At 36.5% G+C, this 24,477-nt stretch overlaps 2 protein-coding genes across 3 annotated transcripts; one reads left to right on the top strand and one right to left on the bottom strand.

Moving 5' to 3' along the window:
- Positions 1-3,728: 3,728 nt before the first annotated feature.
- On the bottom strand, positions 3,729-17,081 carry LOC107828135 (mitochondrial import inner membrane translocase subunit TIM44-2). 2 transcript variants are annotated; one of them, XM_016655393.2, is made up of 14 exons: positions 16,840-17,081; positions 16,609-16,730; positions 14,203-14,286; positions 13,990-14,065; positions 12,802-12,846; positions 12,272-12,709; positions 12,106-12,174; positions 11,814-11,878; positions 11,658-11,726; positions 11,504-11,576; positions 6,049-6,153; positions 5,171-5,242; positions 4,915-4,977; positions 3,729-4,249 (listed from the first exon to the last, which is right to left on the bottom strand). In XM_016655393.2, exons 1-14 carry the CDS (start codon positions 16,939-16,941, stop codon positions 4,118-4,120), a joined length of 1,515 nt encoding a protein of 504 aa, XP_016510879.2. In that variant the 5' UTR covers positions 16,942-17,081; the 3' UTR covers positions 3,729-4,117. The 2 variants fall into 2 exon arrangements, with proteins under 2 accessions (XP_016510879.2, XP_016510880.2); XM_016655394.2 differs by having other exon boundaries at positions 16,864-17,080.
- Positions 17,082-19,059: 1,978 nt separating this feature from the next.
- LOC107828136 (LOB domain-containing protein 20-like) lies at positions 19,060-20,841 on the top strand. The gene is made up of 2 exons (XM_016655395.2): positions 19,060-19,489; positions 20,263-20,841. The coding sequence occupies exons 1-2, from the start codon at positions 19,115-19,117 to the stop codon at positions 20,632-20,634; spliced, it is 747 nt and encodes a 248-aa protein (XP_016510881.1). The 5' UTR covers positions 19,060-19,114; the 3' UTR covers positions 20,635-20,841.
- Positions 20,842-24,477: the final 3,636 nt, after the last annotated feature.

Below are 24,477 nucleotides of genomic sequence, written 5' to 3'. Positions count from 1 at the left end.
GAAGCGTGGTAGACCTTTGGGTTCTAAGGATCGAAATCCTAGAAAAAGAAAATCGACAAATGATCAAAATAATATTATGAAGGGATCTCCTGAAGAGACCCAAGATCTGATTAGTTCTGAGATTCCTGAAGAAATCAATGAACCCGATACTCAAGTGAGTGAGGAACTTTTAATAAGTTCTACTGGTGATGGGATTAATTTAAATCGATCTAAAATAGTGGTGGATAATATTTTTGCATATAATGTTGCACTTAACATTATGCAAGATAGTGAGAATCTTGAACCCCGATCTGTCGAAAAATATCGACAAAGATTTGATTGGCCAAAATGGCAAGAGTCAATTCAATCAGAATTGAAGTCACTTGCTAAAAGAGAGGTCTTTGGACCAGTAGTCCAAACACCTCCTGGTATAAAGCCAGTTGGTCATAAATGGGGTTTTGTGCGAAAAAGGAATGATAAAAATGAAGTTGAAAGATACAAGGCTCGCCTTGTTGCACAAGGATTCTCACAACGACCTGGAGTCGATTATGAAGAAACATATTCACCAGTTATGGATGCCATAACATTTCGATATCTCATTAGTTTAGCCTTACGTGAAAGGCTTGAAATACATTTAATGGATGTGGTTACAGCTTATCTGTACGGGTCACTTGATAATGAAATTTACATGAAAATCCCTGAAGGATTTAAAATGCCTGAAGCATATTCAAAATCTCGGGAAATGTACTCAATCAGATTATAAAGATTTTTGTACGGTTTAAAGTAATCTGGGCGCATGTGGTATAATCGCCTCAGTGAATATTTGCTGAAAGAGGGTTACATAAATGATGTTATTTGTCCATGTATTTTTATAAAGAAAATAACTTCAGAATTTGTTATACTTGTTGTTTATGTTGATGACATAAATCTTGTTGGAACTTTAGAAAAGCTCCAAAAGGCAATTAAATATCCTAAGAAAGAATTTTGAGATGAAAGATCTTGAAAAGACAAAACTTTGTCTTGGTCTGCAAATTGAATATTTAGCAAACGAGATCTTTATCCATCAATATGCCTATACAAAAAGGGTCTTAAAACGCTTTTACATGGACAAAGCGCACTCATTGAGTACACCAATGGTTGTTCGATCACTTGAAGTGAATACAGATTTGTTCCGACCTCCCGAAGAAGATGAGGAACTCCTTGGTCCTGAAGTACTCTATCTCAGTGCAATTGGTGCACTAATGTATCTTGCTAATGCTACAAGGCCTGACATAACATTTTCTGTTAATTTACTAGTAAGATATAGTTCTTCTCCTACACGAAGACATTGGAACGAGATTAAGCATATATTGCGATTTTTAAAGGGAACTCTTGATATGGGTTTGTTTTATGCTAACTGTTGGTTATGTAGATGCAAGTTATTTATCTGATCCCCATAAAGCTAGATCTCAAACCGGGTACATTTTTATATGTGGAGGTACTATCATAGCATGGCGCTCCACAAAGTAATTTATTGTTGCTACTTCTTCAAAGCAATCTGGGCGCATGTGGTATAATCACCTCAGTGAATATTTGCTGAAAGAGGGTTACATAAATGATGTTATTTGTCCATGTATTTTTATAAAGAAAATGGATTCAGAATTTTGTTATACTTGTTGTTTATGTTGATGACATAAATCTTGTTGGAACTTCAAAAGATCTCCAAAAGACAATTGAATATCTTAAGAAAAAATTTGAGATGAAAGATCTTGGAAAGACGAAACTTTGTCTTGGTCTGCAAATTAAACATTTAGCAAACGAGATCTTTATCCATCAATCTGCCTATATAAAAAGGGTCTTAAAACACTTTTACAAGGACAAAGCGCACCCATTGAGTACACCAATGGTTGTTCGATCACTTAAAGTGAATAAAGATTTGTTCCGACCTCCAGGAGAGGATGAGGAACTCCTTGGTCCCGAAGTGCCCTATCTCAATGCAATTGGTGCACTAATGTATCTTGCTAATGCTACAAGGCCTGACATAGCATTTTCTGTTAATTTACTAGCAAAATATAGTTCTTCTCCTACACGGAGACATTGGAATGTGATTAAGCATATATTGCGATATTTAAAGGGAATTCTTGATATGAGTTTGTTTTATGCTAACAAAGATAGTGCAGATCTTGTTGGTTATGCATATGCATGTTATTTATCTGATCCCCATAAAGCTAGATTTCAAACCGGGTACGTTTTTACATGTGGAGGTACTATCATATCATGGCGCTCCACAAAGCAATCTATTGTTTCTACTTCTTCAAATCATGCTGAAATAATAGCTATTCATGAAGCAAATAGGGAACGCGTATGGTTGAGATCAATAATTCATTTTATTCGAGAAAAATGTGGTTTGGAATGTGAGAAAAGACCCACAATTTTATATGAAGACAATGATGCATGCATAGCCCAATTGAAGAGAGGATTTATAAAAGGAGATAGAACGAAGCACATTTCACCAAAATTATTCTACACACATGATCTTAAGAAAAATGGTGACATTGATGTGCAACAAATCTGTTCAAGTGACAATCCGGCAGATTTATTCACTAAATCTTTACCAACTTCAACTTTTAAGAAGATGGTATACAAGATTGGAATGCGGAGACTTAAATATTTGAAACAAGGTTTTCATCAGGGGGAGTAAAATACGCGATGTACTCTTTTTTCCTTACTAAGGTTTTTTCCCACAAGGTTTTCTTTATAAGATTTTTAATGAGGCAGCTAGCAATGCGTATTACTAAATATGTGTACTCTTTTTCCTTCACTAGGATTTTTTCCCACAGGGTTTTTTCCTAGTAAGGTTTTAACGAGCCACATTATCTTTTAATGAATATCCAAGGGGCAGTGTTATAAATATATTATATTATGGATGTTCATTTAGTATTCCGTTGTAAATAAGCTTCCTGAAGAAGCTTATCCATATGGGACTCCGCCGTAAATATGTTTATCTATTTAGTACTCTATTGGAAATAAGCCTCCTGAAGAAGCTTATCCTTTCGGTACTCCGTTATGAATAAATATTACCCATGGTAGAAGATTATCTATATCTGGCACAACAACTTACACATCAGCTTGCAGTAGCAACTTACAAGCAGTTTACACAGCAGCTTGCAGTAGCAGCTTACACAACAACTTCCTTTCTTCTATAAATAGAGGAGAATTCAGTTCATTATGTACATAAGTTTGAAGTTTGAATAATATATCAGTTTCTCTCTATACTTGTCTTTACTTTACTGTCTTTATTTTATAACACGTTATCAGCACGAGACTCTGCCATCTCGAGAAAATACTTTGAAAGTATCAGAGGTACGAACTATTGCATTAATATTTGTATTATTTATATAACTCGTACAACTCGTTTGATTTGATAATAGAAGAACAACAACATACCCAGTATTATCCCACATCGTAGGGTCTGGAGAGGCTCAAGAAAGCTGGTATTAGAAGAAATCGTGTTTAATTTGTATTTTAAATTTTGAATAGCTAATTAGATAAAATATTTCTGTACCCAATTTAACAAGGAATAAACGTACTTTTTCTTTTCCTCAAAATATTAGGATTGGACTTTCTCACCTTCCAATTGAATTGTACGACCTCAAATTTTTAACAAGTATCTCTTGGACTTCAATTAAAATAAATGATCATTTTTCTCTTTATTCATAATTTACTTTCAATCCATTAATAAGAGATTACACAAGTATCACCAAACCTTAGGAAGCTCACACAATTTTTTTTCTAAATTTTCTGGATTCATGCATATCACAAATTACAAAAGCTCATAATAGTAATTTAAAACAAAGTTGGAAATATATCAGTGTAATTTGCCCTCTAGGCACTAATCTCAACTTCCTGGATACAATAACTACATAACTAACATGAATATTCTATTTATTCAGTGTTCAAACTTGGAACTTCATGTAATGTGAAGGGGCTGCTCAAGTACATTCACAAGAATGGTAAAAAAACTCCTAACAAATTAATTTGAATACATCATGATTCCGGTCCAACTGTGGAAAAGGTAAACGCTTGTTGCAAAAACTTTTCTGCACGAATCAGTGCCAGAACATGAGGAAAGCGCTCCCATGATCAAGCAAAAAGTTGATTAGATAAGAGCTGCAACACCAAATTGTTGCATCTCTCTAAGCCTCCAAATAGGGTGGATAGCTCCTTCTCCGAGTTCTTCTGCTTCTACTAGTTGCATAGCCCAAGCGTAGTATACAGTGTGTATTGTATCCTAAACACAGCAAGAAATTTTGGCCATACCAGGGTTAAAAATCAGATTCTGAAGTCATAGCTTTGATGATGAGTTACTGCAGATTGATCTATAGCAGATTCCAGTGTATCAGAAAAAAATGTTAAAATTAAATTGATCTATATGCAAAGGTGGACTTGTACAGATAATTTACCATAGAAAAACAAAGATGTTTCAACAAACGAATCTTGTCTAATGAATAAGCTTTTTAAGTCATCAAATTCAGAAATTCTTGATCGCTGCTTGTTATCAGCGGTAAAGTTGTCTCGGCGTGACCTATAGGTCACGGGTTCGCGCCGTAGAAGAAGCCACTAATGCTTGCATTAGGGTAGGCCCCCTTGGGTGCGGCCCTTCCCCGGATCTTGCACGAATGCGGGATGCTTTGTGCATCGGGCTGCTATTTTTTTTTTACTTGTCAACATCTTTAGTTTACATGTGGTAACGTGCTTTCACTTATGATGATCACACTAGTTAACATAGAAAAATGACAATTTGGCCACAGGGATTGAATAAGGCAAATTTGACATCAAGAAGTTTGTGCATGATGCAATTCGATACGAAATACCAAATTGACCAGCAGGGTCAATTAACTGAATAGTCAATGTAGGACATGAGAATAACAATATAGAAAAGGGGATAAAACTTACCTTTCCCCCTTCTTTAATTGAACCAAGTTTATCACGTATGCAGTAGACCTGTTGCGTTTGGAACTGTGAAAATTAACCAAGATTACTATCAGGGTTTCTCCATCATTCACATACACTATATGCTTAAAGTCATTGTTAGGTACAAAACCCTTTCAAGAGGTGCATTGGTCCAGACATCAAAAAAATGAGGAAAGATGCTTGCCGCCAACATGATTATGTGACTGTACATCAAAAAAGAATAAGGAGAGATACTTACCGCCAAAATGATTATGGGACTGTCTCCCATCATTTTTGTCTCCCGTACTTCAACATCCGAAATATGCAAAATCTGCATGAATAAGAGAGAGAAAGAGAGGTTAACCATATAGTAGTATGGATAGAAGCACAGAAATATAAAAGTTGCATCTGTCCAACACCACCCTTTTCTTTTGGGAAGGGGGAAGAGCGGAAACTCATTTTCAGTAGGGTTATGAGATTCCTAGTAGCACGGGGAGAAACCACAGGAGAGGAAAACGGAAGCTTGATACTAGAGAAACCAATTAGTACTGAACTCAAGCTATTCAACCCCCTTGATGTAGTATACCATGGGATGCAAAATGAGAGGTCACAAGTTTCATGCAGAATTTCCAGTTTTAGCATCTTTCCGACGGCGAAAAGTGGAAATCTGGGATGACTTCAAATCAAGGCCACTGGACTATTGCAGAAATGCAGTATCCAATACTTAGATCAAGATCAATAAGAAACAGTAAACAGCAGTACGCAGAGTGAGCAAAAACTGTTAACTAATGACGGCCTATAACCTCCAAAGAAACAAAAATAGAGCATATAAAAAAACAAAAAAAATGGCACCCTACAAAGTTCTAGATTTGTTGAACAGGTTTCATGACAGAAGTCAGATAATTCTAGTCAAGGATAAGTGCATGGATCATGAGCATAAATCATCTACAGCAGTAAGAAAAGTGTCTCAAATATTTTTAAATTCCCAAAAAATTCTAGTTCTATTAAATTTTACTAGCTTTTTGTCTTGTCTGACATGCTCATAGAAATCTATGAGAATGGATTTGTAACACAGAAAGTTTGAGCAGAGGAGCACACTTCATTTATTGTTAATACAATAACTTGCATTTTTCTTACCTTGTTATCAAAAATGATACCCTGGCTATCAAAAGCTTGATGCTCTGCTTTACACCGCTCAATTACCTCATTGCTGCAATATTTCTTCAACGCCTCTGTATCTCCCTAACGACCCAGAAAGCAAGATATCGTTGAAAGAAGATGAAAAACGTAAAATATCAAGTATATCAAGATGAAAAGATTCAATTAGTAAAAGACAATATTGTGCTTGGTTCAAGGAAGGAAAAGGGAGGGTAAGGCAAAAAGATGGATCTATTGATTTACTCCTGAAGTATTTATCTGTCCCTTGAGAGTATATTAAACCTGTCTGACGGGTCGGGATGGCCCGGTTCCAGACCGGCCCGGTGGTAAAGGGGCCGGACAGGGGTGGGCTTACCGTTTAACCGGCCTGTGCCGGTGGGGTTTTGGATACAGGTTAACCGGACCGGTTAAAACCGGTAATGTCTTGTCAAATTTGAACCGGTGGACCAGAGGACTTTTGAAATATGATAGTACTGGAGGACTTTTGAAATATGATAAAATAAAGGACCATGAGGAGTTAGCAAAAATGATTGCATTGGGTTGTCTACCTTTTTTTTTTTGCTTCTTCATCATATTTTGTTATTTATATTCAAAGGATTTATAATCCTTTATTTAAAGGTATCCCCAGAAGTACTTGTAGATCTGATATCTTTAGGCTTCATGACTATATCAGACATAAATACGTTATTTGTTTGACCACCTTCCTTGTAAAGTTTCTCTAACTTCTGATATTGGTCATGCTGTTAATGGAAATGATTATTTGACAATTACATGTCACTGGATTAAGGGTGGCAAGTGGGCCGGTCCCGGGCCTAAACGGGCCAAACGGTCCCGAGCTAAACTTTCTTTTTGTAGGGACCGGCCCGGGACCAGTTAGTCCCGGGCTAAACGGTCCCAGCCCGCGGGCTAAATGGGCTAAGTGGGCCCAACAGATTTTAAAAAAATAAAAAAATAAATAGATATTAGAGACAAAAGGATGCTAAAAAAAATATCTAAGGCAATGCTTTGTAAATTTTATTATGGAATTGTGACCTAAATTTTATTTAACATCCTAAATTTTAATATTCAATATTTAATATCGAATATAACTTTTATATTTTCATATTTAATATTAAATATTCACTATACTATACTATATATACATCTTATATCGAATATAACTTATATATATACTATACTATACGTACATCTTATATAGCTTATATACTATACACTTAGTGTATATAGTATATATATATAAGTTATATTCGATATAAGATGTATATATAGTATAGTGTATATATATATAAGCTATATTTGATATTAAATATTGAATATTAAAATTTAGGATGTTAAATAAAATTTATATATATATACTAAGTGTATAGTATATAAGCTTATATAAGATGTACGTATAGTTTTTTTTTTTTGATTTTGCATCGGGTGTCCGAGTCTCTTTGAGCCCCGACTAATCCCGGGGGTGCACAGGCCCTCGGCAAGGAGTTTCCCGCAAGTGCACCACGGTTAATTCAGGTTTTACCCAGTCCGATGGCCCTCAGAAATTGTTTGCACCCAGTGGGTTTCGAACTTGAGACCTTGAAAGGAAGCAAACCCCAAGGCTCAAGTCAATTGCCACCAGGCCAACCCCTGAGGGTTAAGATGTACGTATAGTATATACATATAAGCTATATATACATCTTATATAAGATGTATATATAGTATAGTATATATACTAAATGTATAATATATAAGCTATATATATATATATATATATCGAATATAGCTTATATATTATACACTTAGTAACAATAAAGTAAGCAATATTAGCAATTATAGAAGAAAATTAGAGAGATTGTGATAGATTAATGATTTTGTAAGAAAAATGAAAGAATGAGGGGGTATTTATAGTTGAAAATAGGGAAAAAAATATAATTATAAAAAGTTTGGGGTTAAAACAAAGTTGGGGGGTTAAATAGCTATTTTATAAATAACCAACGACTATTTTTGACAGCCCAATGGCTATATTTTTTTTAAAATATAGTCGTTGGGACCGTTTGGCCCGCTAAGGGACCGGGCCGATCCAAATGGTCACGGGCCTGGCGGGCCCAAAGCACAGGAACGGCCCACGAGACCGGCCCACTAAAATCGGGCCTAACGGTCCTGGCCCGTTTAGCCTGCGGTCCCGGACCGGCCCACTTGCCAGCCTTACACTGGATAGATGATAATTTTTGTATGCAAAAACGAATTATCGCTTTTAAATATGATGAAGATAAGAGTCATATTGTTGTTTTTATAAGTACTACTATTTGCGAAGTTGTTGCATTTTACAATCATAATAAAAAAGTATTGTGTATGTCTTTTGATAATGCTTCTAACAATAATGATGTTATTTCACTATTAAAACTGCATTTGCAACCACCACTTGATGATATCTTTCATGTTAGGTGTGCATGTCATGTATATAATTTAATTGTTAAAAATAGTCTTGATTTATTTTCGACTGAGATTACTCATGCTAGAAGAGCAGTTGGTGTTATTCAAGGAAATAATAAACAATCTAGAATTAAGGAATTTAAGGCTAAGTGTACCGAACATAACTTTAACCCCGGATTCATGCCAGATGAAATTGTTACTAGGTGGAACTATACATACTTATTTTTAAGATGTTGCTACAAATATAGATTGCCTATAACTGAAGTTGCTAATGCACATTGTACTGATCCAACCCATATGTTAACAATTCATACTTGGGAGGCCATGAATGATGTTAAATTTTTACATAAATTTTATATAGCTACTGTTGAGTTTTCATGAGCTTATTACCCTACTGTTACTATGGTTTTAGTATATATAGCTGAAATTTCTCTTCTACTCTCTGATTTCAAGAAGAAAGAAAAATATAAGGATGCTGTTGAAAAAATGCAAGCAAAATTCAAAAAAAAAAAAATCTTTCCAATTCCTCCTATTTACTTAATTGGTGTTGTTTTAAATTCTTCTATTAAGATGTCTAATTGTCACCAATTAATCAGTGCTTTAGATACTTAAATGGAGATTGGACCAACTAAAACCCTAAATATATATTCTTGTATGAACAAGCTAAATGATTATTTACAACAATAATATCATTATTATGCAAATTTAATTGACAATGCTGCTAATGGTGTAGGAAATGTTAATCCCACTTTTCATTGTACTGCTTCTACTTCAACATCTGCTACTATGGATGAAGAGAGGACCTTGATGGTTTTAATATTTGGTCTACATTTCCTTCCACTCAAATCAGTAGCAGGAACATTGATGAACTTCAATTCTACTTGCAAAAGCAAACGGAGCCTCGCACAAAGGAATTTTCACCGTTGGTATGAAAATTAAAAGCAATTTCCTGTTCTTTCGGCAATGGCTCGAGAATTTCAACCGTTGCATCAGAGAGCGCATTTAGTCAAGACAACAGCTACGAGACACCCGTAACTCATTGCAAGCAATGCTTTGGAAGTTCTAGTATGTTTGGAGCGAAGAAATCAAGGACGTGAAGATGTTGATAAACCAAAAGACGAGGAACTTGAAAATATATTAACAAATGGTAACCCATCTGAATTCAACACTCCAGAAGATGGCCAAGAAGTTCATATTGACTATGAAGAACTTACTAGGGCAATGCAAAACCTTTGAAGTTTGAAGACTATATTTAATAATTCAAATTTACTCTTTTTTCTTTAATTTAGTTGTTGTAAAATATAAACTTTAATTTGCAAATTTAAATTAAAAAAAGAACTTGCAAATTATAAGTTAATTATTTTTCATGTTCATTGTATTATCTTAAATTCTTAAGGGAAAAGGGTCAAAAATATCCCTCTACTATTCAAAAATGTTCATTTCTACCCTCCGTTATACTTTTGGTCCACAAAAGTCCCCGGCATCATAAAACTTGTGCAAAAATACCACTTTGCCGTTAAGACCCTCCACAATGACGAAATTATCCCACATGGCTTGACATATTGCTGAGGTAAATGCCACATAGAATGCCACCTCATCGCACCTATCCATTTTACCCCTCCTCTACTTTTTTCCCAACCACCACCAACATCACCCCCTCCTTCACCGCACCTATTCTTCCACTACTATCAAACCACTAGTCTTGACCACCATTCTTTCACCAAAAATCAAATTAAATCGAAAGTTTTGATTTTTTTGTAATAGACTAAATCAAACTGAATCAAATTGTTGGCAAGCTTCTTGGAAGAAGTTTTTGATAGACATGATGTACTTAACCACAACTCATATCGTTGCTAAGGTAAATGTGGTTAGTCATAACAAGTTTGATTTTGAGGTGTCATTGTTGAAGAAAGACTTCAGAAACTTTCTGCCCAAGTGAAAATGCCTGCAACTTCAAAATTGCCTTCACTAAACCTCTTCAATCAGCATGTTTCTCTTAAGGGAAACGAGACTAGAGCAAAACTGGGGCAAAAGATTGGATAAAGAAATTCCAATAGATTGTTCTCTTCTCATGCTCTCTGATATAGTTTAGCATTTATAAAGAGATAAAAAAATTAAAATTTTCGATTGAGTCTGATATTTGGTAAAGGAATGATGGTCAAGACTAGTGGTTTTGATGGTGGTGGAAGAATAGGTTCGTGGTGAAGGAGGAGGTGATTTTGGTGGTGGTTGGGTGAAGAGGGAGGTGGTGGTGGAAGAAGTAGGGGAGGGGGGAAAATGGGATAGGTGCGATGAGGTGGCATGCCACATGGCATCCACCTCGGTGATATGTCATGCCTCGTGGAATCATTTTGCCATGGTGGAGCGTCCTAACGGCATAGGGGTATTTTTGCACCAATTTTATAATGTCGGGGGCTTTTGTGAACCAATAGTATAACGGAGGGTATATGTGAACATTTTTGAATAGTAAAAGGGTATTTTTGACCCTTTGCCGAATTCTTAATGAAATATTCAAATTTAAGGCTTTAAAGCCTTTGAATTTTTTATTCAAACATTCTTTTTATAAGTTAGTTTTTAGTGCTTTACATTTTTACTTTATCTTAATATAAATTACGATTGTTATACAAAATGCAATAAAAAAACATAATAATAATAATAACAATAATAAGCCGCCAGGCCTGGTACCGTTCCGGTTCACTTTTCCACCGATAAGACCGGTAATTTAAAATCGGTAGCCGGACCGGTACCGAGACCGGGCGGTCTCATATTCCTCTAGCCCGGACCGGACCGGCCTGGCCCCCTAACACCCATAGGTTATATAGTCAAGACATATACTTTCTCCTCTCTGTCCAACTTCGAAGGGGTTTAAAGCTAGACGTGGAGAGGTTGCACCACTCACTCTTAGTTGTGGACCAAACAAATGACTAACCCATACCCTTCTTTCTGCCTCTCCCATTTTCACCCACACACAAAATATAGTGTAGATGTGTCTATAAGCTTTAATGAACTTGTGCATACTTACTTTGAAGAAAGCTTCAAGAACTGGTCGAATCACTTCTTGAACCTCAGCAACAAATTCAGGTAAAGAGAACAACCTTCACAAAACATATTTCAAATTTCTTAAACAAGCCAAAAATGATAATGGAAAATCAAGCAAAAGAAGGCTGTAATCATACGGATCTCTGCGGCGAATCTCTTTAAATGACATTGCAGCTGGTGATTCTCCCCTCACAGTTTCATTTAAACTGTAACATTAACATGGAAATTATAAGCTGATCTTAAATTGAACTCTACCCGCAACACAGCATTAATATTGGAATGTGTAGTCATACTCTTGGATTTTGTGAACAACGGGATGATCACTTGTTTCCCATCTCTCACGAATATCTTCTGCAATCTGTCATTCGGCACATAAATATTTAAGATAACTTCATATTAAATTAAATCCAGATTTACTACTTCTGCTCTTAGCTAAACGTTTTATGCTAAAGAATATTCACCTATAAACACATTCCATATCACGCCATGCAGATCCTCATTGGATAAAATATAACAGGGGGAAAAAATTAAATGAAAATTATTACCAGCAGAAAAGATAAAATTCTACTGAGAATCAGAAAGTACCTCCTGGCTTCTTGTTACAACAGGTTCACTCATGCCAGTGAAGCGCTTAAAAAGAGGGTGACCTTGCATCTGAGAATAATAAAAACTCATGGAAAACTAAGGATTACAAAAGGTAAAAGACAAGTTCACCTGCATTTCAACAGGGACTAATAAGTAAGAAAATTACTTTATCCTTGAATGCCTCCCATTTCTTATTCCATTTCGATTGCTTTGACGGTAAGACAGCAACATCAGTCCTTGAGCTTCTCTCAAAGTTTGCTGAAGTTTCTTGTGTGGGAGCAGAATATTCGAGGCGCTTTCTCTTACCTGGAGTACCTTTCAACTCATCCAATATGATGCCATATCCCTTCTTGGCTAAGTCAATAGGCTTTGCTTCTTTAATTTTCTGGAAGGCTGGTGACACTTTTGATGATAAGGATGAAGCAGCAGACTTAACCTTGCTATAAACTGATTCTGCACTATCACTGGAACCGGATTGCTGCTGTTCCTGTTGATTTTTTGCTGATGCAGACTCACTACTCTCATGGGTATTTGAACTAGAAGTATGTGAATGACCACTTGATCCTGGAGCTTCTTGCTTCCCCATCCCAAAACTTTCTTTGACCTAAATACAAATCTGGGTTAACTATCATCTCTTTAAAGAGTTGACCATAATTGGGAAATGTGCTAAGAAGAGCTAGGTGAAAATTTACCAACCTCCTCTTTAGTAGCAGAAATTTTTTCCTCCACATTGGAAAAAACCTACAAGATAAATTACATGAACTCAAAAGACAGTGACTAGAACTTAATAGTTTTGAAGGAACTTTCATGATTCGGAGATTGAAAGATCAATATCTTCGTTAGAGTTCTTGGAAAGGAACTCAGCTACCACACAAGAGGAAGATACAATTAGATGGAATAGTGACAGGAAAAAGCTTCACAGGATAACCTAATGTACAAGTCTCATGTTTTGCTGCATAGCAGTGCATGGTGCTTGACACAGGATAACCTATGTAGAAGACTTTATTGCAAATAATAATATTGCTAAATAAAAGGGAAAAAACCCATGTACAAAAGGATCCAGCATGTGTAAGAGATGATACATTTGTGAAACAGACGTTGGAATTGTGAGTCACTACTCACCTATTTATTCACTAGAAGGCTGCGAAGGAATTGTGGGACATGCTTTTCAACTTGTTCTTTACTAAATAAAAGGAAAAAATCCCAATATACAAGAGGATCCAGCATGCGTAAGATATGATACATGTGTAAAAAGAGAAGCGGGAATTGTGAATCACCTATTTATTCACTGGAAGGCTGTAAAGGCGTTGTGGGGCATGTTTTTCAAATTATTTGTAACAGAGGCCATGCACAAATCTCTAAAAGCAGTCTATAGCTGCTGACAGGGAGAAAAAAAGGGAAGCTCAATCGCAAGATAAGGGGAACTGTACTAGCATGTATTATATGGACAAAATGGAGGAGAAAGAAATCAAGGATGTTCTCAAAGTGTTTACACTCCATATATACATTGAAAGCTAAATGACTAGTTAATCTAACTTGGTGGTGCAATTTAAAGTTTGTAAAAGATGTAATGACTGGACTTCATTAGCTCCCTTCATTTTTAAAGGGAGACGGAGGTGCTTTTTTTTTGTTATTGCATTCACTGGATCCCCCTTAACAAAAATTTATTATTTTATCAGAAAAAAGGGCAGCAGATTAACAAGAGTTAACTTGGGATACCATCCAAATACCTAGAAGAAGCTTTGCACAGCCATGAACAGCTGCTAAAACAGTCTTGAAGAAAAACACACGCTTGGCAGCATTCATTTTGGATAATCTCATTCATGATTCAGCAATCAAATATTAGACCAGCACCAGAGAGACTGATGGAGGTTGCACTATTACCTTTTTTGCCGTAGCTTCAGCCTCGGTCCAAACACCATCCACATGCTTGTAAAGCTGCTCAGTTGTCTGCTTCGTTCTGCATTCGCCAGTTCACCATTTCAGGGTCCCCATTGGAAGTTCTGCCAGCCTTGACATACAACAGTATGTCTCAGCCCCTTAAGGAAAAGGCTAAAACTACTATAAAATTATATTTACAGGAAATCTAAAAGACACCTTGTTTTAAGATCTTCCTTCACCCCTTTCAACTCCTCTGCTTTCTCCTTCAGTACCTTGACCGACTGTTTGAATTCTTGATTTCTGCAGCCATAAGCATTGAGGAATAAGCCCAATGACACCCAATAAAGCATTAGAGCAAATAGATAGAAAGGGCGACACAAAAAGTTAAACTTTTACTAGTCATAACATTGAGAAATAATTGCATTCTCTACCTTCTCACTTCTAAAGATACCAACATGTCCCCATAGTCCCATACCACCCACCCCCAAAAAGGGAAAGAAAGAAAAGAAAAAAGAAATGCTCAGAATCAGGTTACTCATACTGCATTTCGACATATCTTCTCAAGAGTTTAGTGCAGCAAAAGTTTAAAACAGTGCACCAAATATGCTCAGGAGAATCAACTACTACTCATTAACAAATCTAGAGTAAAAATTTGCCATCAAAGTGTTCCATATTAATAAAGTGGCACGAGCATAGCAAAATTTGTCCAACAATTGCAACTCCTGGAACGAAATGAAATGAATGAAATTTGAAGAGAGGATTAAGGCTAGGAAGATCATTAATGGCAAAAAAGTGAAATGGAATAAAATATGACAAAAGGAGATAACAATACTATATTGTTCTATAGAATAGTCGATGCTTGTGGGACATAGTCGATGCTTGTGGGACATACAATTACATTGAAAGGATTAAGATTGATGGCTTCAAAGTTTCATAGGAGAGACATTAGAGAGGGAATAATCCTATTAATGCAAGCATTTGTACATTGAGAAGGAGATTTGAAACCACGGCTGGATAAAGTTCCCTTTCGAATTATTAGTTCTGATGAAAGGAAAGCGCTTGCAAGACCTTTTATCATGGATGAAATGATGGGGGAAATGAGGATTTGTGGGAGAGACAAGGCACAGGAACCTGATAGTAAACCTAATTCAGATAGTTTGCTAAATATTTGAAATGAATGGATGACTTTCATATGAAGCAACTAGCCCTTTATTGAGTACGCATGCAAACAGGGATTATGAAGAAAAAAGACGACTTCACGAGATTCATTGGCTTCGCCATTGGAAATGGCTAAGTTTGGTTGAATATGTGGCATTAAGACGCAATCTATGTCCATTGGTGTTAGCTATTGGTAACGATAGGATGCACTTGTGGGCTTGCAGCTGACATGATCATAGAAATCATTCAAGGAAATTACTGGAAGTTTAGCTCGTGAAGAGCTATTCAGATTGAGTATCCGAGGAAGTGGAAGTGTCCAAAAAGATGTTTTACAGTTACACTGAGGAGGAATGTGGGAAGGCTAGGATGGTATAAAGAGGGTCTGCATTTATATTTTCATAATACTCTTATTCCTTATGTCTACCTAATTGAGGAGATAAGAAGCCAGGGTAGAAAGAGATTTTAATACTAAAGCACCGAAGAAAGTTGCGACTTTTACATGGGCGTGTCACCTGGAATGCAACACTTACAAAGATAATCTCATAAAGAAGAAAGAGATTTCTTTAAGTTGAAGATTTATGTGCCAAGGGCTCCGAGCATATGTTGTTAACTTGCTGTAACACAATAGAGTAGCTTCATAGTATTTGGCATTTAAGTTCTCTCAATGTAACGTTGATTGGGCAGCGGGAACCCCAAAGATAGTGTTGGAGACTATGGAAAGATGGAGAATTGGGGAGCAAAGAGGCTTGCACCCAAGCGTCCGTTATGCTTTTTCTGGAACATTTGGAACCAAAGGAACTGGAGGATGAATCCAAGCAAACTTAAGATATATAAATATCTCGTTTTTATCCATATATACTTAGGCGTGGAGAATTCCTTTGTATAGATAGTTGGGTGGGCTTTAAGGGAGATCAAAGTACCTACATACCCCAATTTTTTTTATATTTGTGGCGCACCTTAGCGAATTAATGAAATGATGTCTGATTTATACAAGAAATATCCTAATAGCAACTCCTCAAACCATGACTTTGAGCTAGATATGGCAAGCCCAACATTGATCACTACAAAAAGGAACTTCTAATTTGCACCCAAGGATGTGGCCTAGCGGTCAATGAAGTGGAAGGTGAACAGGTTGAATCTGAGCGGATGCAAAAACAACTAGGTGATTTCTTCCAATCTGCCTAAAGCAGAGTTACCCGATACCTACCATAATGGGAGGTAGCAGATACATGGTAGAATTAGTCTACCATGTGCAAGCTAACCCGGACTCCACTGTCCTTTAAAAAAAAGAAGCTTTTAATTCTCAGTATTAAAATTTCCCAGCTTGCACAAAATCCATTTTTTCTTCTTTAATACCATTATCCAAGAAAAAAATGATAAAGCTACAATCATTCAACTTTGAAAACAGATAACTACGTAAAAAGCTACAGCACTGAAACAAAAAGCATACCAGATAGCAAATACCTGTCAACTTCGCCTTTAACCTTCTTGGAGAACTCATTGAATACACCAAAATTACGAATGCCCAGATAATGCCTATCTGCTCCAACCAACCTCAAATTTGTTGCAATTCTACCATAAACCACCTGTACAAACACAATTTTTTTTTTAAAAAAAACACTTTTCTAAAAGAACAAACTAAACCGATTAAACACAAATTCAATAGCTTCACAATCAAGAAAGCAAACAGCTCACCACCCCCCACCCCCAAACAAGAACCTGTTGTGGTGCTAATATTCGGCGGAAAATAGGTTGTTTAGAGATAAACAAGTCCCGCACAAGCTTTCTGCTGGTCATTTGGAGCCCTTTGTCTTGTTTTTTTGAAGGAAAAATACAATTTTTCTTCTTCTTGTGTCTTAACCTACGAAGGTCTGTAGTAAGCTCTGTCTTCTTTTCCTGCCCTAATAGGAGAATAAGGTTTGGGCCGCACGAGAAGCACCAAAAAGTAACCACGATTTATTATATTTTTAAAAAAGAATCATATACTCCTCCATTTTAATTTTAGTTTACCTGTCATACTTGGACTTAACACGCAATTTAAGAAAGAAATAAAAATTATTAAAATTTATAGTACTAAATATATCAATATGTCATAATATTCGTATAGTTATAAAAAATTTACTGAGAATAAAATAAATATTTTAATGTTAAATTATTTTTAGTAAAAATTTACTTTTTTTAAAAGAATAAAAAATAGTGTATCAGTTGAGGGAGTATAATTTCATGAGAAAATTTTAGCAAATCTCAGCTCAGTTGATAAATTATTCCTCCTGTTTCGATATTCGAACGTCGGCTTTCCTAAGGGGAATTTTTGTATTATAGTATAATTTTGCTAACTTCATTTTACCTTTTCTAGCATTAGAGTAAACTACACTATCACTATGGCATTAAACGCAATTGGTTTTACAATATGAGATTGTATTTGTGTATGATATATATATATAGAGAGAGAGAGGTGATAAGCATTAAGTGATATTGAAAATTTTGAGTTATCCACTATCCGATTATAGTATAAAGGATGTTTAGAATAATTCCCTCTACTAATTAAGAAATAAAGAAATCATGCACTTTGATTTATTAACTAGTTATTTGTAATACACATTTAATTTTCAGTCATAAAATTATACTTGTCGAAAATCTTTCAAATAACTTATGTTGATGTACTGGCTTGTAGGGCTTTCCCCGACCCAACAAAAGGCCTCATAACGGATGATTTAACTTTGTAGCGATCATCTAGACACCTCTTATTAGTAGAGATCCTAATTTGTTATAAATAAAATAATTTGCACCATGACAATTGATGTTTACCCATATTTTAAATTATTTAGTTAATTATAAGAACGTGAAACAAAAAAAAATACCAATTGAAGCAGCAGTCTTTTTCAATGGATTTCTTTCTTGGAAACCTCCAAAAATAATCGAAGCTTAAAAGAACCAAAACTTTTTAGAAAATAAAATTTTAGTATATGGTAGGTGTAAGGTGATTATGCAATCTAGCTTTGTCACAACTGCAAAGAAAACATGTACTAACTAGTGTAAGTATTGATTTCATGATATGTTAACTAAATACGTCTGGTTTCCACCTTCCCACACGCCACGGGCAGCAAAAATCTTGTGTCCTCCCTTTAGAGACAGCTCCTCCCATGATTTCCCTCCTCTGACAAAACTCCCCAACCTCCCACGTACTATCCTATATATGTTATACTATTCTAACAACAAAAACAACAATTACGCCTCAATTTCAAGTAGTTGGATCCAATAATATACTCCTTCTATTTAAATTTAGATGATACATTTCGTTTATCGAGAGTCAATTTAACTATATTTTGAAGCTAAATTGGATTAGTTTAACTAAGTATTTTAAAATTAAAATTTAGATATATTCAACAACTATGCGAAAAATACTATAAGATATAATTTTTCTCATGTCAGTATGATAAAAATATACATTTTAAAATATTGGTGGAACTTAACACCGTTTAACTCTCAATAAGAGAAATGCGACATCTAAATTGAAATATATATTTATAAGTTTATTTCAATTTAATATTATATAAAATAAGTTAAAATTAAAAAATACTACATAAAGTTTTTATATATATTTACTTACATAAATTTCTGATAAAATTAAAAGAGTAGCAGAAAACATTGGATCTAAAATAATAATAAGAACATGACTAGTTAGATTAAATTAAAACTAAGTGCACATGTAGTAACATTCTCTTTGCACGTGCTCCTCACACTCAAGAAGTACAGTCCTATTTCCCCCTTCCCCTACAACAAACCCCCCACGCCCCATATTTCTCAGCTCTCACCAACCTTAACGTCTCTACCTTTGCCAACCCTTCACGAGACTTACATGCATTTCTTCATTCTTATTCTTATAAAACACAAGTCTTTTAACACCCTTTTTCTTTTACTATACTACGTACTAACTAAATTCTCACTCTACATTTAGCAAAGCCACCATATGGATGAGCCATCAAGTGATGGCACATCGGAGAATCGACGTAAGGGCCCTGGAAAGCGTGCTACCGGAGCCGTGGAGCCACTAGCTTCTATAACACTTCTGACTTCCACGGCTCCTTGTGGTGCATGCAAGTTCTTGAGAAGAAAATGCATCAGTGGGTGCATTTTTGCACCCCATTATGGCTCCGACCAAGGCGCGGCTCGGTTCGCGGCCGTGCACAAGGTGTTTGGAGCCAGCAATGTGTCTAAGTTATTGTTGCATATTCCGGCTAACCGGCGCCATGATGCGGTGGTCACTATAACTTATGAAGCTCAGGCTAGACTCTCGGATCCTGTTTATGGTTGTGTTTCGACCATCCTTGCTTTGCAACAACAGGTTCAGTACTTCTAGATATATTCTTTATTGATGTGATAATTTGTCATGATTCTGATGGTAACATTAGTTATTTAATATTTTGGTTTTTATTTCTGTTAATTGTAACAACACTTTAACTTTTGAAGTAACCTTTTTCCTGTAGAGAATAACAAATTTTCAGTCTAATTTTTTGGAACGTTAGACTATTCCAATTGGGTCGGCAATGATAACTGCTAATTAAGTACTATCACGATTTGTCATTTCCTTGATGAATAGTACTATATTTATTTATTTATTTGGTTCAAAACAACTACTACTAATATAAGGCTTGTTTTAAGGTAAATGGATGGAGTTAAAATGATCCAAGTTATTTTTTGACAGTAAATAGTGGAGGTTTCCAACCTTCGCAAATTACAATTTTAACCTCTCAAATTATCCTCTCTTTTTTTTTGTAGTGACTCCACACCAAGGAACTAAATTCATACATTGGTAATAATGAAAATGATTTCTAAAAAAGCCGGACCATGAAAAGATTATTGAATTCTTAAATAATTTATAACTGCGATATACAATGACTTAACTTATTTACACTAATAATGTAAATAAAATTATAGATTGTCAATGGTTTTTACCTGGTTGTAGAAGGTTGGTAACTTTCTTTAATTTCTAAGTAATTACTAAATTGGCCTAAGTTATCGGTTATGTTATAGGGCACTTTGATTTAATATTGTAAAAAGCTATACATCATCAATATGGGACTGATATGAACAAGTACAATTGCATGAATTTTGTAGGTGGCATCCTTACAAGCAGAGCTAGCAGTAGTGCAGACACAACTAATAAACAACAGATATGCAATGGAAAATGCTTTACAAACTTCACAACAACAACATCATCTTCAGCAGCAACAACTCCACCAAGAACATAACATTGCAATTCTACAGCCAACTTACTCAAACAATTCTTCTGTTTCAAACAACAACCTCATCAACAACATTAACAGTGCTAATACTTTCAATTCCACTGCTTTTGATCAGCTGCCTGATGATACTTGTGCTACAAATGTCCCTAATAATTCTCCAAGTTTTGATCCCATTCATCAAGAGGATGAGGAGGACGAAGAGAGTCATAATTCTATTGCTTTTACTAATCAAATGTTTCATTGAGTGAGAGGTCCACTAGAGATACGAATTTATATTATTGAAGAAACAACAAGATCTCTCGTTTGTCCTTTTCAGGCTAACGGTTTGGGAAAAAAAATACTCACACACACCTCTTAAAGTCTTGTTAACATTTTGCCAATAACTGAGATGTTTTACCATGTCGATAGAAAGTTAACTATATATACGCTATATACTGGTAGTAAGGATTTTCATTGTTGAATTTCATTTTAAGCTTTCTGTTGTTTTACCACAAAAATAATGAGGGGTGAGAAGTGAGAAGCATATTTCATGTTCATCTTCAAATGAAAAAAAAGGAGCCGTTGCTTTGTATGATCTATAGGTCTGGAGTTCAAGCCGTGGAATTAGTCATTGATACTTGTATCACGACAAACTAGCGACATCACACCCTCTTGGGGTGGAGCTCTTCCCCGAACATTTTTTTTTTCTTCAAATAAAAGATGTTTCATATCCCCTTCCCCTTGGGTTGGGGTGGGATATTTTTATTTTTCAATATGAATAGCACAATTGGTCAATTTAAGTTTTCTGATCCTTTAAAATTACAGAATATTGTTTTAAAGATTTTAAAAATAGAGTTCTTCTGCAAAATGGTAGACTATATTTGCTTTCTAAGCGTGAAACAAAGTAATCTATTGGCTAACAAATTTGTATACGGTCGAAATAGATTTCGGCTTTCGTACGATTGATCGAGGTCGAAATATAATGGATAGAAGAAAGTCTTTATAATATCGAGATGGGACCAAAGAAGGCACGAACGAGCTTCGATTTTCGGGGACAGATCAAGCACCGAGTTCGAAGTCATTATCGATCTCAGGTCCGAATCAAACCATGGTGAGATGTTATGGAATCGAGCTTAAGGGGCAAAGGTCAATCGATACCGAGCCCGAGTCATTACCAAACCTCGAGTCAGCATCGAGCTCAAGTCCGCGTCAAGCTCTAAAAACAATATCGACCAGCACCGAGTCCGATCAAGCTCGAGCTTACATACAAGAGCCGTTGCAACCACATTTAGGGAGGGAATCTCGGCGGAAATTAGGAAAACGTTGATTTATCATGGGTTCCCCACTATGTATTTTTAATTATATCTAAAGTAGGATCCTCCACTATAAGGAGGATGGTTACATTTCTGTACAATATGGTTCTCTGCCTATATTGTAACAAAAAACACCATACACTCCTATATTGAAGAGTTATTCTTTTGAGCTTCATAAATTGATTCATCTTGCTTAGTCCTAAAAATCATCTTCTTTCCAACCTTGTCTATTTTGCATTCTTTGGTAATCCATATTTGATATTTCTATTTATCCTTATGATTTGTATTAAGTTATATCACCTATCCTTAGAACTACGTATAAATTTAACTTTATCCTTTTTTCGGGTAAACAGTTTAGCACCCGCCGTGGGGCTAAGGATAACAGTGGTTATTTGATACGAATCTGCAAAAATACACCGTTTTGCGCTTGTTTCCGGAAGTGTCTTTGATTTCGGATTAGCAACGACTAACTATCAATAAATCCTTACCTATCGACAACGAATCTGGTCTTCAAGATGAGAACAACAACTTGGCATCCAGTACCGAAAGACCGATTGTCAACGACGTTAGGGCTCGAATCGAAGTGCCGATAGACATTAATTCGCATATGGCCATTGAGACGAACTTACATTCTGAACCTGAAAATAGCATTCATGGTGGCACTCGATCTGCAGCTCGAGATACCAATAACGTCGAGGAGAACGGTATCGGCTTGCGCATGATTTTTGAAATATTGCAAAATCAACAGGCAGCAATAGCTCGGTTGCAGAGTCAAACCCAGATACCGAGCAGGCCGGAGCCCAGTCAACCTCAAGAAATCGCCCATGCAACGGAACCAGCTATAATAAAATCAAATGAGCAGGAGTCGAGGACTAATCCCGAAATTGCTAAGATGTTCGAAGAACTGACCAAACGAATAGAATCGGGAGAAAGGAGGATCGAAGCAAACGATAAAAAGGTGGAAACATATAACTCCCGGGTTGATCAGATCCCGAGGGAACCATAGATATTGAAGGACTTAGATTCCAAAAAAATCGTATAAAAGTCTTCCCCTCCCCCCCAAGCGCGGCTCCTAAACCAATCCCAAAGAAATTTCGCATGCCCGAGATTCCTAAATATAACAGAACTACCAACCAGACGGACATGTCACCTCATACACATGTGCCATCAAGGGGAACGACCTTGAGGATGATGAGATCGAATCTGTATTACTAAAGAAATTCGGTGAAACCCTGTCAAAGGGAGCGATGATATGGTATCATAATTTACCATCTAATTCTATCGATTCCTTTGCTATGCTTGCAGATTCATTCGTAAAAGCACACGCCGGGCCATAAAAGTCGAAACCAGGAAGTCAGACATGCTCAAGGTAAGACAAAAGGATGACGAGATGCTGAGAGAGTTCGTATCTCATTTTTAAATGGAACGAATGGATCTGCCACCAGTCACAGACGATTGGGCTGATCGGGCTTTCACTCAAGGTCTGAACGAACGAAGCTCGACATCCTCGCGGCAGTTAAAGCATAACCTGATCGAGTACCCAGCTATTACTTGGGCCGACATGCATAATCGGTACCAATCAAAAATTAGAGTCGAAGACGATCATTTGGGATCTGAACTCGTTGTTCGAAGGGATGCCAATCGAGAACAAGGTTCGATCAGGGACCGATACCGACCGTATAGTGGGAACCACCGAATCAATGAATCGAGATGTAACCCCAGACAAAGCAACAAAAGAAGCGATCGAGGTCAAAGGTCTCGGGGCTGATGAACAGAAATAGGTTCGACGGGCCTACCGGATCTAAAGAAGCACCACGGTTACCGGAGTATAACTTCAACATCGATGCATCCGCCATCGTGTCGGCTATCGGACGCATCAAAGACACTAAGTGACCTCGACCCATGCAGACTGATCCTGCCTAGAGGAATCCTAATCAAATGTGCGAATATCATGGCACACATTGCCACAGAACGGAAGATTGCAGGCAACTAAGAGAGGAGGTAGCTCGGTTATTCAATAAAGGGCACCTTCGAGAATTTTTAAGCGACAGGGCCAAGAACCATTTCAAAAATAGGGATTTCGCAAACAAAATGAACAAGAAGAACTACAGCACATCATCCACATGATCATCGACGGTGTCGATACCCCTCAAGGGCCGGTGCTTAAACGCGCTAAGACATCGGATATGAGAGAAAAGCGACCTCGAACTCAGGATTATGCACCCATAAGAACTTTGTCCTTTAATGATGAAGATGCAGAAGGAGTCATGCAACCTCATAACGATGCACTGGTAATATCCGTACTTATGAATAAAACTAACGTTAAGCGTGTGTTAATTGATCCAGGTAGCTCGGCCAATATTATTAGATCGAAGGTTGTAGAACAACTCAGTATATGGGACCAGGTCGTACCCGCGACCCTAGTTCTGAACGGATTCAATATGGTATGTAAAACCACCAAATGCGAGATAATTCTACTGATAAACGTGGTCGGGACCATCAAGGAAATGAAGTTCCATGTAATCGATGGTGACATGAGGTACAACGCCCTTTTTGGAAGGCCATGGATCCACAACGTGAGAGATGTACCGCCAACCCTACACAAGGTTCTTAAATTCCCAACATCGAAGGGAGTCAAAACAGTGTACGGAGAACAACCGACCGCAAGAGAAATGTTTGACGTCGAAGAAGCAATTCCGATATCCTCACCTTCATCAACAAAGGGGTCGGACTCAAAAGAGGAACGAGATGCCAAATAACAATCACAGACATCAGTTTTAACCCTACTAGAAAAT

Source organism: Nicotiana tabacum, chromosome 19 (assembly GCF_000715075.1).
Source record: "Nicotiana tabacum cultivar K326 chromosome 19, ASM71507v2, whole genome shotgun sequence".
Lineage (NCBI taxonomy): Eukaryota > Viridiplantae > Streptophyta > Magnoliopsida > Solanales > Solanaceae > Nicotiana > Nicotiana tabacum.
This window is presented reverse-complemented; position numbering and strand designations above follow the sequence as displayed.